This window comes from Amphiprion ocellaris, chromosome 11 (assembly GCF_022539595.1).
Source record: "Amphiprion ocellaris isolate individual 3 ecotype Okinawa chromosome 11, ASM2253959v1, whole genome shotgun sequence".
Lineage (NCBI taxonomy): Eukaryota > Metazoa > Chordata > Actinopteri > Pomacentridae > Amphiprion > Amphiprion ocellaris.
In genome coordinates, this window is record NC_072776.1 from 17164465 (window position 1) to 17181946 (window position 17482).

The 17482-nt window shown below is 39.1% G+C and overlaps 1 protein-coding gene across 6 annotated transcripts in view; it reads left to right on the plus strand.

The window, feature by feature from the left end:
- Nucleotides 1-291: 291 nt before the first annotated feature.
- pard3bb (par-3 family cell polarity regulator beta b) overlaps nt 292-17482 on the plus strand; it is a 234162-nt gene continuing 216971 nt past the window's right edge. For 3 of the 6 annotated variants that reach the window (XM_055015197.1, XM_055015198.1, XM_055015199.1), the window contains exons 1-2: nt 292-1397; nt 13958-14059. In XM_055015197.1, the coding sequence (XP_054871172.1) occupies nt 1281-1397; nt 13958-14059 (219 nt within the window). In that variant the 5' untranslated portion in view covers nt 292-1280. The remainder of the gene's footprint in view (nt 1398-13957; nt 14060-17482) is intronic. The other 3 variants (XM_055015201.1, XM_055015202.1, XM_055015200.1) reach the window with 1 other exon arrangement.

A 17482-nucleotide genomic window follows, 5' to 3' on the forward strand; every position in this document is an offset into this window, starting at 1 on the left:
CCTGGGACAACATCACCTAAAAGGAATGCAGGTGTTTAAGTGTTATCAGGTGCTGTTCCTGCTTCCAGAAGCCAAATTACCTGCTTTGGAAAAACAACTTCAGTCAGTCATTGCATTGCACTGGAGCTGCTTAAAATTTTTCTCCTCTTTCTTGCACATCATGATGTTGCTGTTTGAGCACTTACTGTAACTAAGAATGCGGATCCATGGGCTGTGCGGTGTGTTTTGGTGCCGCAGTAAATGGAGCACTTCCCCTTTAAGAAAGTGACAGCAGGCAGCGGTGGAGGATCTGGTCAGGAACTGGTCAGGAGCGGACGGCAGTGAAGGAATCTCAAAACTTTTCCAACACACACTGCTGGGCTCCGTTTACTGTTTCACTTCACCTCCAGTGTGGCAGCAAATGTGAAAATAAGGTCCACGCTTCCTTACTGTGTCTGTCGGTGCTTCAGTGGATGTAACTGGCCGCTTGGAAAAGAGAGGAAACTTGCGAGACGGAAAACTTACGGAGAGATGCCCGACCGACTGCATCCCTCCCTCCAAAGTTCAGCTAAGGTGGCTAACGTTAGCTAGCGCAAGAGCCAGATCGCTAAGTGTGATGTAAAAGTTTGGATAAACTTTTGTTTGTGTGTCAAAACAAGCGGCAACACAGCACTAGCACGTCGTAGTGAAGAGAGTAATGTGGACACCAAATAATTATAGCGAACTGAAAGCTTTCATCCTTGGCTTGTTATCTTAGCCGAGCCAGGTTACATTATCAAGCTAATCATTTTTAGCAAAGTGGAGCTAGCTGACAGACAGCTAGCATCTGACATGAGAGAGAGGTTAGTTAGTCAAAGTGAGAAATGACATGAAACACACTTCTCGTTTATTAGTAAACGCTCAGCTCCGGCATGAAAAAACTGCAGTACTTTAACGTTTCAGGAACTGTTTCTATCATGACCTTCTGAACAGCATCACCACTTGTATTTCAGAAGATGTGAAGAGATGAGAAAAGGTGGACTATTGCATGAGGAACTGTTCTGGAATTCTGGACAGCTGTTAACATTTGTGAAGCTTTTGAAGAAGCTGACTTGAGTGATGTAAGTTTTATTTGGATGCAGTTTTGCTCCAGTCACTCCTAAGTCCTGCTTTTCTGCCACCATTTTTGAAATTTTTGATCACATCCTTGCCTTTTTTTTGGAGAGCATTCTTCAATTTGGAGCCTTCCTGCATTGTTATGAACGTTGTTCATCGGGCACATTCAGAGGGCCTGCATCTTGGATGAAGTGGACAGTGCTATCATGAAGGTGACAGTAACATTTGGGCAGACAGGTGTGGTGGTTCCTTGCAAGGACGGATGGACCGTGAGGGACCTCATCCAGCAAGCCACACAGAGATACAGAAAACTCCTGGAACAGGTAGAGATCAACTGCTCACAGTTATCTTCTTAGTGTACAAACTGTTGCGACAAAGTGTTGTATGTTTTTGTGTAACACATTTTTCCTGCCATAAATCCTGCTTATTTGTTTTGAGTGACAAAAATTGTAGCAGTAGAATAATATGCCATTGTCAGTGAAATCACATAGACTAGTGTGCTTTAGGGCATGAACAAAACCATGAGCAATTGCAATTGTATCTGTCTTTGAGTCTGTCTGACCTCTGCGCCATGAGTTCGCTACATTATGCATTGTCAGAAGTAGTTTTGTAATATTGTGTGAAGATTTTCATGATCTCCAGAAAGACGGAAAAGAGGTGAGATAAGTTTTTATGAAACGGCACTTTCATAGCATTTGAGATTTTCCCTGAAGTCATAAAAGAATAATCGAAAGCTCTGTCATTTTTATATCATGAAAGGGCCATATGACTTTCACATTCCAAAGTCGGGAAATTACACAAAGCCATGGAGGGCCAGTTCTCCATAATTGCTGTATAAAAAATTAAAAGCGTATCTGATGTGAATTGCGATGGTCCAGACAGGAGGAGGCACAAGTCATTTCCAATTTAGTTGTGAGTGTAAAATGCAAATGACTCCGTCTTGTGATTCCTTTATGACTGCTGTTGATTCCCTGCACTGCTCTCGGGGCAGCAACCCCATGACCCCCATCACACAGCCAAATCTTCTCAGTGACTTGCTTCATATTGGGTCTATTATTCAAAAAGCACAGCAGTTATATAGATAGATAGCTTCAGCTGTGATTGAGGAAGAGATGTTGAAGCTGTGTGTGTGCTGGGTTTATGTGAGACAGCACTGGATGATGCTGAGATTTTTTCCACCCCCCTTCTTTCTTTCTTTTCCCCTGTAGCCCTTTTGCCTTTTAATCTGCTTTCACCTATCCATATATCACCTCTCCCCCCATACCACTCTTGTGTGTTTTGCCCCCTTCATCTTGTGTATCATTCTTTTACACATCTCCTCTTTACCTTCCTCAAACCTGTGCACGCAGTCGAAACATTCGCTTCCCTTTCGTTTGAACTGTTCTTCCTCTTTGAACACTTCCCCCCTTCACCTCTGGTTCTTCTTTATGAGATTGCTCTGTTCCACCTAGAAGTAAAGGTGCATAGTCTACATTAGTGGTGAATTTTTGTCTGCACACTAACAGTATGGAATACGAATAGGCACGAGCTGTCTATATGTCACCAAGCCCACACAGAGTTGACTGTCAACTGTTATTTGGTCAAGCAGGCTGTTTGCAACATTGACAATTTTAGAAAGACCCATTGTGCTGTTCAGTTTGTATGCAGCTCAGAATGTGCAAGCTTGGCTAACTAGCTTCCATCACTGATGTAGGAGATGCTGTCACTGCAGAAAATGTATTATTATTTGAAAACGAAAAACAAAAGGTTAATGTGCACTTTACTGTACTGCAGTCTGTCTCTGATCTTACTCAAGAGTAACAACATTTTAGGCGTTAATGCTCACTGAACAGGTGTAATTATGCACCTTCCTGCTCTATTGATTAGATCTCTGAGTGTTTAAATGCTTTGCTTCCTGCATGTGTCAATGAAATTCTTTGTTAAGATCATGGACGCTGTGTGTGCTTTGGCCTGCTCTTCTCTTCTTCCTCTGTTTTCTTTTCCCTTTTCCACCGTCTCCCACAGCTTTGTCATCATTTCTGAATCTTTCCTCCTTTTGCTACCTTCACCATGCTCTTTGTGCTATTTGATAGTTTTGGCCTTTTTCTCTTCTTTGTTTTTTGGCATTTTAAATATTCTGCTTTTGCTTCTATTCAGTTTTTTCATACTCACCCCTTTACAACCTTTGACTGCCAACTCCTGCAAGTCTTTCTCCTCCCCCTTTTGTTCCTCAAGGATGGTGAATTTCTCGTCTCCTTAATTGCTTCATCTCATTCCCTCTTCTTCCTTTGTATTTGCTCTATGTGCATTTTTCTCACTTTCTTGTCATCACTCAGTTATTTTTCTGCAGGTCTAATCTGTTGTAGCTGTATAATTATGGCTGTTAATGTGTTTCAGGATTAGAAGCCAGGATATGTGCCTGTTGTAGAGCAGTCCAGTCCCTAATCCTCCCTCCCAGTGCTGGCAAATCATATTTTTAAACTGTCACAGAGACGGCTTGCTTTCTGTCTATCTCTCTCCCTCTCGTTTTCCTCCCCATCTACTTCATCCTACTTAGAGTGTACACTGTTTGTATTAAAAACATTTTATTATCTTGTGTGTTCCTGCATGCATCCCCTCTACTTAAGTGACACTGCCAATCCTATTTATCAGTTGCTTTGTTAGGAGATCCCACAGTAGTGCTTTAGATGAGCTAATGCTTAGGATAGGCATTAAACCCATGTTGAACTGCTTTTTTTTTAAAGTTGAAATTTAGTCTTAAACTGAGTTTCAGAGAAGATTTATTTTGTGTTTTACTTGCATTCTTTTTATTTAAATTAGAATTGATATTTTTTTATGTTGGTTATAGCCTAACAACTACAATTTGTATCTGCCTTTGTGTTTCACAGTATGAAACCAAAGGGGGATAGGAGAAACAATGGGATTAGAAAGTGAAAGGCAAAGGAGAGGGCTGATTTAAGTACATAGAGTATGTGTCATTTTTGTAACATTGTGCAGCTACATTGAAGTCTTTTCTAAGCATTCTATAGTTTCAGCTGTTTTAAGATCTGTTCAAATAAAATGCAAGTCTTAGTTTATGAAATACATATATAACCTTGACCTTGGTTATCAGCTTGGACATGTATAAAACTGTCAAGACATATTTTAATAGAAAAAAATAATTTCAGGTAAAATTCAATTTTTTTTTCCAGATAGGAACACAACAGTGTGAACAATTGAAAAGAATGTTAAGCAAAACAAATTTAAGTAAAACACGTGAAGCAATTGCTTATCTCTTCATTCAAGAACATATTTGCTTCCTTGGAACTATTTAAGATATGTGACTTGCTGCAACAATTTGTGGGCAATGACATTTAATGATATTTAAAACTGTGATGGACTGAGCACGATTGCAAAACTGTAGAAAGAAATGAAATTTCATTGAATCTGCTGTAGCCAATATCTATTTGGTAAAGTAGGTCTTGGCTTCAATGCAACCACTCAGAGGGGTTTGGGACAGATCAACTGTAAGTCAAGTGGATGAATCTAGATGCACCAGTGCAGCGAGAAGTACAGATTAGTCAGTCTGTAACCTGTCATTCGGCAAGTCTGCCATTATTAGGTTAATTGTCGTCTGCCTCACTCATTACATCAATGAAGTAAGTGCACCATGATCTGTAATTATTTGTTATAAACCCAGGAAGAAAGAAGACCTGGCTGACAGCTACAGTGTAATATTGGGCTATCACTCGTGATGGATGAATATGGGGGCAAAGCACAAACTATGGTAGGGGACAGAGCATGACTGTGTCTAGAGGTGGGTGATCTGATGATCTTACATGGTGAACGGTAGTAATTTGGAGGAATGTACCAAATTTAACGGTGTTTTGTATAAGCATTCATTTTGAAAGTGCAGTTGCTGCTAACCAGCTAGCACCAGATCATTTTATCTTATTTATTTATTTATTTATTTATTTTTTTCCTACCTGCAAGCAGCGAAGGTAACTGTTTTGGTGGTCCTCCCTGTCATTTAGCTGCCTCTCCAGTGAGTCTCTTATTCTGTGGATGGACTCCAACTACACTGTCTTAGATTGCAGTTGCAGACGGTAGTTTTTGGTCTGCTCTCATGGTGCTCTGCAGGTGGAAAACTGATCCATGTGCTGCCATGTCAAGCTCACTGAGGCTGCAGAGCAGAACAAGGATGCCATAAAGTGAAGCTGTGATAAAATACGCAACTACTGTCGGCAACTGCAGTTCAAGGTGGTGGATTAGAGTCCGCATGTGAGACGAAAGATTCACTGGAAAGACGACTGAATGACAGGCTGATTGGATGCACGGCACATTGTGGAGTTGTAAGTTATTTTGCTAACAAAGTACAGTGTAACAGATGAAGAGATTTGTGTGTTGGGCCTTTAAATGACAGGCTTTGTATAACTGTAATCATATGCACAATTAATCCTGTGATTACATGGGTTCAGTAAATTCGTGAGGAGACTTGTGATTCAGATGTTGGGTCGTGATTCTTCTCCAAAAGATTTTGATATTATCACAATAAGCTTTTTTATCCAGATTGCCCAATCCAAACTGTATCAAAGAAAAAAATATATACAGTAATACGCAAGATTTTTGTAGTGAGTTGATTGTGAGGAAATGAATGAACCTTAAAGAAATCAGAATAAAGACGATGAATGTGTAAAGAAATAGATATCAAAGGAAGCCTGAAATGCAGTCTGAGACAGAGCAGGGAGGGAAGAAGGTGGAGGCTGTTTTCATGGGAAGTTTCCAGGAAGTCATCAGTTTGTTGACACACTTCTTAATTACTTTTGGCCAAACAGACAAGTGTGCATCTCTAATGCTTACAAATGCCTTTTGGGTGATTACAGTGAAATGTGGTTATGCTATTCTTGAATATATACCTATTTATAGAAAGTAAATTTATATAAAAATGTGAAACAGTACGTCCCTTGGAAGTGGTGGATTTTTTAAATTATGCATTTGAACCAGCAAACAGTTGATTTATTTGAAACAGTGTTGTTCTTTTACAAGTGATATATAGTTCTTTTTTTAATAATTTCAATTTACAAAGAGAACTGTCACTTGAATAGTAGGTTTACCCATACATTAATCATGCTCTCAGATTCATTAAATCAGAATTACGCATTCCAGATTAGCTGTCAGCAATTTGAATTTCCTTTGGGAGTGAACAGTGGAATGCCTTTTTTTTTGCAGCATCTACAGGTTGTTTCTTTTTGAAGTGGGTTGTGTCATCATGCCAATATGTAAAGAACTCTCCAATGGGCCTAAGAAAAAAATAAGTTTCCTATTAGTCTGATGAGAGATTTAAAAAGATCTTCAGACTATTTGAATTAAATCAGTCCACTGTGAGGAATATCATCTACAAGTGATGTGGATTTCAAACAACTGCCAGTTTGTCTTGGACTCACTGCTGCAGCAAATTCAGACCAGAGGCAGACTGTTTGATGCAACAAGAGTTCTCTAAGAACCCCAAACCTTCATCACAGAATCTGTGGGTAACTCTGCAACTGTTAGTGTCAAAGTGCTGTGTTTGACCTGCATGGGAGGCATGCCAGGAAAAAAGCTATTGCTGTCCAAAAAGAACATTGCATCAAGACTGCAGTTTGCCAATAAACATACAGGGAAAGAACAGGCCTTTTGAATAATGCACTCTAGACAAGCGAATCAAAGATAGAGTTGTTTGGCCATGTGTCAACATGTTTGGCACATACAAAAGACAGCTTTTGTGGAGAAGAACCTCATACCAGCTGTAAAGCACGGTGGTGGAAATGTAATAGTTTGGAGTTGCTTTGCTGCCTCAGGGACTGGGCAGCTTGCAGCCATTGATTGAACTGTGAATCCTGCATCATATGAAATGGTGCTTGAAGATAATGTGAGACCATCTGTTGAAAAGTTGAAGTTGCACCGGAAGTGGACCTTTTAGCAGAGTAATGATCCTAAGCATAATGCAGATTCACCAAGGAATAGTTCAGAAAGCAGAAATGGAGTGTTATGGAAGGGCCTAGTCAAAGCCTAGATTTGAATTCCATTAAAATGTTGTGGCAGTTTTGAAATGGGCAGTGCACACAAGAAAACACTCAAAAACCTTACAAATAAAGAAATTTTTACATGGAAAGAGAGGCCAAAAGTTTCAGCAAGCCGATGTCAATGTCTGTTGGACGTGTGCTAAAGTAAGTTATTTCTCCTAAGAATTAAATAGAATGAAATAAATGAATTAAATAGGACAAATGTTTGTTTGTCCATATACTAAAAAAAGCCACCAATTCCTTATTCACATGACTGTATATGTATTATTTAATTTTCATCTATATCTGACTCTTCTTATCTGGTGAAAATATGGACAAACATTGAAACTGTGAAGTCAGTTGCTTTTGTGTGCTGGTGGTTTATTTACATTATCCATGTGTGTACTTACACTTGCACATATACTGTAGACTGTAAGGTGGAGGTGTGTGAAGAGTTTCTTGCCTATGTATGCTATATTTTCATTAGCCAGAGGAGGAATGCTTATGAGGCGTGGCCAAACAAGCTCATAACATCGTAAAACGTTCTGGCACCATGCCAGAGCACAGGCAATTATTTCTGAGAGCGAGGGAGGAGGCAGGGAGGAGACGCGTGCCCCTTCTCTGCAGACAAACCACAGGAATGCGTTGATTAAGACACCTATTCTATTCTATTCTATTCTATTCTATTCTATTCTATTCTATTCTATTCTATTCTATTCTATTCTATTCTATTCCCTATCTAAATGAAATGTGTGTAAAGCTGATTCAAATGACAACACTGGAAGTCTAACCTGCGAGGATTGGGTTTCAGACCGTCTGATCTGCAATATGAATAGACCATAAATCCAGCTTTACCAGACCATTAACTTTTATGAGGAATTATGACTTAACTTTGCCTAATTAGATGATTGGAGAATAAGCTTGTGCCCATCATAAATGTGTTGTGCTGTTGGTAACTTGATGAGGGATGTTTGCCACAGCATTTCTACTTTTCTTTTGATAAAATATTAGCTTTGTTCCTGTGGAGTCACAAGACCGATCAAAGAATGATTTGACTCAGATTTGGTTATTTTAGGTGTTAGACCAGGATCCATCAAGAATATGATCGAAACTAAAGTAATAATACTTTGTTACTCACACACTGTATGTCAGTGGCTTTATGACTATAGTGATTGTGAACCTCCTAGTTTTAGATAAGGATTTAAATATGTTTCTTTTGCTAGCGGAATTGCTCTGGACTGTGATGCCTTGTCGTATTGTGTGAAGCAGATGCTTTTCACGTTTGTGTAGATAGCATGAGCACCAGAGTTTGCTCATAGTGATCCTTGGATCACTGTTTTGTGATACCAAAGTCCACTCCTATGCACCACCTCCAGTTTTGACAGCAGCATGCATACCAAACTCTTGTGTCAACCATCAGACTAGAAAGGGTTACTGTTCTGAGATAACGGATGGTAGAGTTCACCACATACCTTAAAGCACTGAACATTCTACATCGTGTTTTACTCTGGTGAGAATTTACTCCAGCCTGTTAATGATTGCTAGATCATGCCATGAGAAGCAAATACTCCAAAACTAGCCGAGATTATCTGTAATAGTATCAGGCAAAACACTGTATTAACTGCTAATCCCCCCCGATTTTTGGATTAGATCAGTGTGTTTACAACTCTTATCTTTAATCTTACAATATCTGGGTGTCCCTCTAGGTTTTTAAACTGCCATACATGGAGAGACAGGATTTCTGACGAACACATTATCAGATGAGATCAGTGTGCTCATAGCTTTTATCTCTGTAAATCTCCATCTTTTGTTTTTTCAGCTGTACGGCTTGCCTACTGTAACAAGAAATCAAAGCGGGTTGTTGTTGACCTAAAAACAGCAGCAGGTCACCAGAGAAATGAGGCGGTTAAATGTTGCAAATGCCTTCTATCACCACATTTTTATGTTGATTCCTGCTGCAATTAAAACGCACAAGTCAGTTGTGATTCTGGTGTCTTGGTTTATGTCTGCAGGTATCAGTTTTAAATACAGAGAGAAAATATGTTCTGTTTTTCGAGAATATGCCAGCTGCTAGAAGTTGAAGGAATAGAGTTGTAGTACATCGTACATTTTATAGCTAAAACAATGCACTGTTTTGGCATATTTGAATTATAGTGGTTGATTAATGTAGGACTATAGCTAACTATTGTTTTCATTATTGATTAGTCTGTTAATTATTGTCTTCAGTATTATCAGTTGATCTGTAAAATGTAAGGCACAACATATCGCTTTCACACAAGTTTTTTTTATTTACTTAGACAAATAGCTAAAATTAATCAAAAATTCAATTTATAATATGGAATGAGAAAAGCTTGCAGATTTGCATTCTTGATTGTATGACATTACCAACTAATAATTTTAGCAGCTTGATAACGTACTAATGCTATATTATGTTCATAATTAAAGTCAACAGATTGTTGTCAGGTGACTAATTGTTTCAGCTCTAAAATCATTGCAAAAAACAAAAGAGAAGAAAACAAGAAAATGATTAAGCATCCTGGTTTTGATGCAGTAGCTGAAAAGTGTACAACCTGCAGTAAGGTCCCAGATCCCCAGGGTCCCCGAAAGCCCAGTGTTTACGGTATGTCACTTGATTTGTTTTAATTTGATAAATGGCCTATTTGTTTTGGACTGTGCACCTGTAAAGTCCAATATTAATTGAAAGGAAAAGCACAGGTACTGTGGATCTGTCTACAGCTCATTTTTGCCCCAGGAACCCCTCTGCTTTTAATGTGGACACGGCATCGAGAGCAGGCTTAGCTTTGTTTTTCTTACAAGTGTGTTCACTTTGCAGAACATTATTTGAAACGAAACATAAGCAAGCTGGTACGAATGTTATCCTATTTGTTTCTTTGTAGTCTTGTTCTCTGTTAACAATGTAAAACCTGGCAGAGGTTAGTCAAGTTGCTTGTGTAGTAACTGTGCAACTAAGATTTTATGTGCAAAGCCAAGGCCAGAAAAGATACCAAATTATTGAGATGACATTGTGCGTCTGAAATTTTCCCTAGCAATTCTAAAAGCATTTTGCATGTGTTGTCCCAGAGTTAATATGTCCCCGAACCTTCATTGATAGTGCTCAGTGTAGATAAACAGTGTGCAAAGAAGAAAATAAAACATTGCAAACACAATGTTTGAACATTTCTCTCTCATACATCTGGCCTGGGTGTCGGCCAAGTTCGTGTTAGAATGGAGTCATACAATGAATTCCAATAGGGAGGGAAGGAGGGAGGGAGGAAGGAATGGAGGAGGACTGAGGGACAAAATAAAAGTCTAAACAGCCAAAGTGTCAGAGTCCTGTATAACGGAGATTGTTGAAAAGCCATTGAAATGTCTTATTTTGAGACAAAATAGGAAAAAAAAGTGTTTTTATGGACCTGTGCTATATTTAACTTGGAATAAAAGCTTCATCTTAAGTAACCGAACACAGGCATTTTTGTTAGTTACTTGTATACATCAGCTGGTGCCAGATGACAGTCAAGAATGACTAATGTCAAGATCAAACGTTGTATGATATATGAGATATGTTTGTCTCAAATATTGCATCAACAGGTGGGCCAGGTATCAGTTGACTAATGAATTATGGTAGCATTAATGTACGGTAAATAGCAGGGTTTCAGTTATGGAATAGGTGTGTTTCCAAGGCAACAATGCATTGACACAATCCTTACCACTAGCTTTACTACACTCACCAAGTGCATTTTAAAATCTTTTTTGGTTTATGTACTGCTTTATGTTGTTGCCTTCCCATTTAGTAAGGTTGGAATATTATGTGATATAGACATGACATACATATCAAGCAGACGCAGTAACTGACCTGTCGCCCTGTGGATTTATACATTTGATTGAATCGAATTCTTTTCTGTGAGACAGGCACGTGATGAATGTCCAAAATGCTTCCTTTGAGGACTGGCCTTTACAGCCATATCCAGGGACACAGTGCCTTGTCCCATCTTACACTCTTCCTAATGTGAGTTTCTGAAAAACACTGACAAGCACATGACCCTGAAAGAGTGATTTAATGGAGCACCACCCTGTAATGTTTTGAGTCATACCTTTCCTCAGGCTGTGTGTGGTTTTTGTGTGACAGTGTGTGCGTGTTGTCTCAATATGTTGTTCAACAACCAGCTCTATGTAGTCAGCTGTCCAGTACAGTGTCGATGTCATTAATCACAGACCCAACACAGCGGAGAAAGGGAGTGAGGAGGGAGAGAGAATGGGCCAGGCTAGAGTTGTAATCTGTACAAGGCACCTAGGGAAAGATGTGTGGACCAAAGAAACAAGAGAGAGGGCAAAGATGAAAGGAGAAGGGGAGTCAAAAAGAGAAGGCTATATAAATGAGAAGCAGAAAGGAGGAGTTGGTGAGCAGCAGAGAAGGCATTTATGGTCGCGGCAAGCTCTGGATGTATTCTATTCTAAGTCTCCATATAAGTGAAATTATACTTTGTATTGTTTAATTGATTGTCTGTATCATAATGTGTAATAGTTTAGACTTTCATTTATTGGTATATTAAGTTAAAACTACATGAGTTACAGCTGCCTCTGTTCCCTCTGATGTTATACCCTGGAGAAAATGTTGGAGCAAAATACAGTAAAGGTCTGAAGATTATGTACTTTTATTTAGTCAGATGATTGTTAATGGTCAGGTATGGTGCTAACATTAACCAACGCTACTTTAAGACCTAAACAGACAGATGCTCACAGGTAGGGCGAGGTTTTTTGAATAGCACCAACAAGACAAGACAAAATGCTTTACGTACGACACAAATGGCAAAATATATATATATTTAAAAAAGGCATTAAAAAAGGTAACAGATACAGGTTTTGAATGACTAAAATAAACCAATAAAATAAAAATAAGATCAAATAGAACAAGACGGATGAGCTAAAAGATCATTACAGTGCAGTGTAGGTTATTCATAAATTGCAGTATTTAATGTAAGCATATGTATTGGCAAACAAAAAAGACAAAGAATTCTGATTTTAACGGATTGTGAGTTGAAGCAGACCTTCAGTTTTCTGGGAGTCACATATATGGAGCATGAAAGCTGAATGGTGCTTCGCCATTTGACTCTGTGGGCGGTAATATGACCTGCCCTAGAGAACAAGATCAGAAATGTGTTTTGACTCTAAACCATTGAGTACTTTATTAAGCAGTAGTACTATTTTAAAATCAGTTCTTTGGCAAATGTTAAAGCAGTGTCAAAATCTGAGAAGTGGAGTGATTTGGGATTTTTTTTTCTGGTTTTCGTGAAGATTTTAGCAGCATCACTTGCTGTTTGGCCAATTTTTTAGAGACCTTTTAAAAGTTTGGTCTGAGTCAATGACTATGCCCAGATACACTGATCCAAGCATAACATTATCACCACTGACAGGTGAAGTCAATAACGCTGATTATCTTGTCATCGTGGCACCTGTTGGCACATTGTATATATTAGGCAGCAAGTTGACATTTTGTCCTCAAAGTTGATGTGTTAGAAGCAGGAAAGATGTGCAAACGTAAGGATTTGAATGAGTTTGACAAGGGCCAAATTGTGATGACTAGATGACTGTGTCAGAGCATCTCCAAAACTGCAGCTCTTGTGGGGTGTTCCTGGTCCGCAGTGGTCAGTATCTATCAAAAATGGTCCGAGGAAGGAACAGTGGTGAACCGGCAACAGGGTCATAGGCGGCCAAGGCTCATTGATGCATGTGGGGAGGAAGGCTGGCCCGTGTGGTCCGATCAAATAGACAAGCTACTGTTGCTCAGATTGCTGAAGAAGTTGATGCTGGTTCTGATAGAAAGGTGTCAGAATACACGGAGGATCATAGTTTGTCGCGTATGGGGCTGCATAGCTGCAGACCAGTCAGGGTGCCCATGCTGACTGCTGTGCACCGCCGAAAGTGCCAACAATCTGCACATGAGCATCAGAACTGGACCACGGAGCAATGGAAAAAGGTGGCCTGGTCTGATGAATCAGTGTTTCTTTTACATCACATGGATGGAGAGGTGCGAGTGTGTTACTTACCTGAGGAAGACTTGACACCAGGATGCACTATGGGAAGAAGGCAAGCCTGTGGAGGCAGTGTGATGCTTGCAGTGTTCTTCTGGAAAACCTTAGGTCCATGTGGATGCTACTTTGACAGATACCACCCACCTAAGCATTGTTGTAGACCATGAACACACTTTCATGGAAACGGTATTTCCTGATGGCTGTGGCCTCTTTCAACAAGATAATGCTCTGTGCCACAAAGCAAAAATGGTTCTGAAATGGTTTGAGGAGTATATCTGACTTGGTTCCTGGTCTATTTGTTTAAATGAAATGTATCTAATTTATCTTAATCTGCATGACTCTGTTAAGATTTTTTTGTTGTTTTCTACAATCTGAGATTATGAGAGCATGTAACTATTCAACCGAAGACAACCAAGAATGGAGTCATGTAGAATACAGCTTGATTTTTCTTGTCCAAAATGTGTAATTCCTGATCTACTCAAAACAGTCCCTGTCCGTCAATTAGGAGTGAAATAAATTTAACGTTGTGCCACAAAGTGCCACACAGTTTTGCAGCCTGTGTAGTAATAAGTTTTAATCGAATATGTGAAATCTGTGTACAAAGATCCAATGTTACTAAAAGTGAGACTTTATTACTGTTTGAGTTTCCTGTTGTCATTCAGGATCTTAATATGAGCAGTCTCTGTGCCCTGGTGTATTTGCAATTCTAATGGAAAAGCGTGGAAACAATTATTAAAAAACAGAAATGTGCTCTGCTGATAAAGATTCACAATAAGTATAGTGGGAAGAATGGCCAGCTGGTGATAGATCTATGCACAAATTGCTGATTTCCAATGGTTGTGTTCTGTGTTATAGGAAGGAGATTTTTTGGTTCGTACACACCATGTTGAATACTGTGATGGAGGGATTCTCGACCCTGATGATATACTCAGCGATCTGGTAGAAGACAAGGACAAGGTAAGAAAGTATTGTTTTCTCTCTGCTGTATATGATACTGTAATGAAAGGGACTGGCATAATGGTTTTTAGTTTATTTGATGTAAAATGCAGGTGTGAGTTGATTTTGAGCCAACTGCAAGCACCCTCTAAAAATGCCTTCCTTTTTTTGTACCTGTGAAGTAGAACCAACATGTGTGAGGTTATTTTTTAGTCACTGCAACACAAAGGCCAAACTGCAAAATGTGTGTGTGCAAAAAAAGTGTGTGCGCTTTCTTGAAGATTTTAGTGGATATCAGTGTCTTGTGTTTGTCTGTGCGAGTGTGTGTGAGTGTGTGTGTTCACCCTAGAGTACTGAGCTGCAGTGGCCTATAAGCCACTCCCTTGGATAGAATATTGCTTCTCGAGCAAAATTCAAAGGTAAAGGTTTTAACTTCCCTTTAGCATTAGGCGGTGTCATTAGCAATTCACTTTTGGAGACTTGAGGCAAATTCAATCCATAATTTCTTATTTTTCCCCCAAGGAATGTGTCATTTTTTCATTTAACCCCCTGGGAAAATCTAGTTTTTTTTGTATGTGGCATTATTACAGTATGATAAATGGCCTAGATTGAAGACTTTTTGAACCATGGCTTAGGACCTTAAATGAATCTTGTGCCCTCTCTTGGTGGCTCTGCACATTAAAACAGTGTCAACATGTTTTAATGAGCCTGTGTCCTATGGTGAGCTGAATTTTTCATTTAGGTCACAGCTAGAAAAAGTTGAAGAAGCTGCTGGCTATAAAATGTAATGTACAGTGTATATCCCTGTCCTCGGCTCATACCGTTTGCCTTTAAGGATGTATAAATACTGCAGGATTTGTGGGAAATTCTCTGAACTAATTAAGAACAAAGTTGCTGTAGTTGGCAATTTCCCTCAAAGCTGTAAGAACCGCTGGAAAGAACTGATCTTTCTCTCTGAGAGTCAGGCCTCTGTTGTTCTGTTTGTCAAGAAAATGATTCTTTTTAGATTTGATGATCAAGATATTTCTCTGTGAGTGCAACTTCAGCTAAATGTGAAATTTATAATCTTGAGTGTTTTTAGCTTGACAGAGTTAACATAGCCTTTTTGTAGTGATATGAGCAATGAGAATTATCTCTACTCTAGAAAGTAATATTCACACGACATTTTTAGAAATTCTAATGGCCCAATTTTTTCTCTTTACTGGCTGAATTTTCCTGATGTGCCTTCATGTGTCAAAATGGGGTGGTTACATGACACACTAAGCTACAGCCTTGGGGACATGTGACTCAGTGACAGGAGCAATAAAAGAGTCAGGAGACCAGCAACTGACCTAGGGGATTACTATTATAGGACCCGTTGCCATGGTTTTGGAGAGATTCAGAGAGCAGCATGCACTGGTCCTGCTGTTGGCTAGTTGTCACTTGCCCTGTGCCACTGTAATCATGTTTGTAACGGTTTTTTATGTGGAGATGTTACAGTCTGGAGTTTTCCCTATAATCAGTCAGTGTGGCATTGGGTGTGCACTGCACTGATTTTTCACCCACAAATCAGTATGAAGAAGGATGCATTTAATTTGTTTGGTCATATAGGCTAAGACTAGGATTGTGTCCAAATTCAGTCTATATTTTTAGTACATTTACCCCTCACCATTCTACTTGACAGTAAATTAATGTGCTGTGAAGTCCTCTGTATAATTCCTCAACAATTGTAAAACCTCTTGCTAACAATCCCACAATGCAATGCTACATATTTTATAGATGTGAGATCAGCATTCCTTGCTTGCAGGAGGCAGTCAATAGAAATGAGTTACTTCAGGCTGTGTTTTTATGCCCCTACGCCAGCATAGCTGGAGATATTAGGTTTTCAGGTTGTTTGTCTGTCCCATTCTCATGAATGCAGTAACTCTGGAACATCTTTGGCTCAAACATTCTTTTGGACTCTAGGATGAACTGTTTAAAATTTGGTGGTGAAACATCTCTCCTAGTGTGGCACCAGCATTCACTTGGACTCATGGATGAACTGATCATAATGTTCTGAAAGAGCACATTCCTGGTCAGTATTCACTGCCTTATCTCAGGAACAGAAGGGGAGAGTGTGACCCTATTTCACATTTGGTCATATGTTGAGTTGGTGGTACTAATTTTGGGTTCAAACATTGAAACTGTAGTAGATATGATGTTACTGTGTTAAGTAACGTTAATATTTAAAAAGATTATACTGTCATAGTTACCACTTCAGAAGTTGAGAAGTTCTATCACAATCAACTGTCTTGGTCAAGCATGCAAACACAAACAAGGATTTACACACTTCAGTCTTTTGTACATACTGTATAATATGTCTAAGCACACATGGATGTAAAGTGCAGCTTAGCTGACTGGGAGAGGCATGAAACAACAATGTGGTAATTTTTTTTTCTATCTGGTAGCAGTGGATATAAGCCAATTACAACTGATTTATTATGGCTTTATAAAGGTGTAATGTGAAACATGTAGCGAACAGTTGCCTATTTGCACATTCAGCAAGTGCTGATTTACTCTCCATTTAGTTCAGTTTTGGTCTTCCTTGACCTGTGAGGTTGAGATCTGGCTGGACGATGTTTTGAAGAGCTGACGAGAACAGTGGCCTACCGCTGAAAGATTTTGCTGCCTGAGGACACATGAGGAATTGAGCAAATGGATGATATCAAAAAGTATAGTCAGCATCAGTCAGAGTAGAGGTAAATGATTAAATAAATGTTTAATCATTTGAATAGCAGGTCCCGAGTTAAAGGTGGTCTAACAGGTTTCTCTATTAAGGTTATCAAGATAAATTAATGTCACTGTGGGGAAGCTGCCTAAATGTGCATACTATACAAAGAGCTGTTTTGCATTTTTGTCCTAACTTTGTCCTGAACACTGTCTCTCATAATCACTCCTAAAGGATAGTGATGCTTTTTATTAAAGTCCTCTGAATTCAGTCTAACTGCACATAACATAGTGTATGTTGAAACATCAAATGCAGCACTGAAATTAAATATAGAAGGTCATGAATACTACAAAATACACATTTCAACACTGGGATCAAATAAAGTGCCTATCACTAATTCCCCTAAAACACACATATGGTAAGATATACACAGACACACGGACACATGCACGCATGCACAAAGAAATAAACTGTACAGAATGATACCCAGCAATACGCACTTCTGAGCACCAGAGATTGCATATGAAATGAAAGTGTGAAATATTCATTGGATTCTGAAGCGAGGCTCTCATAGTATTACTGAGCTGAGATGAATAAATGGCTCCTAATCCCAGATGAGTGTTTTACTGTAGGCAGACTCAGACTGCCTGGCTTTAGGTTTATAACCACAAAGAAAACAGAAGATATTTGAGGTCTGCTGAAGACAGAGGTCAAAAATATAGTTTTGAAAAATCCGGGATGAAATATTCTCAAGTAAT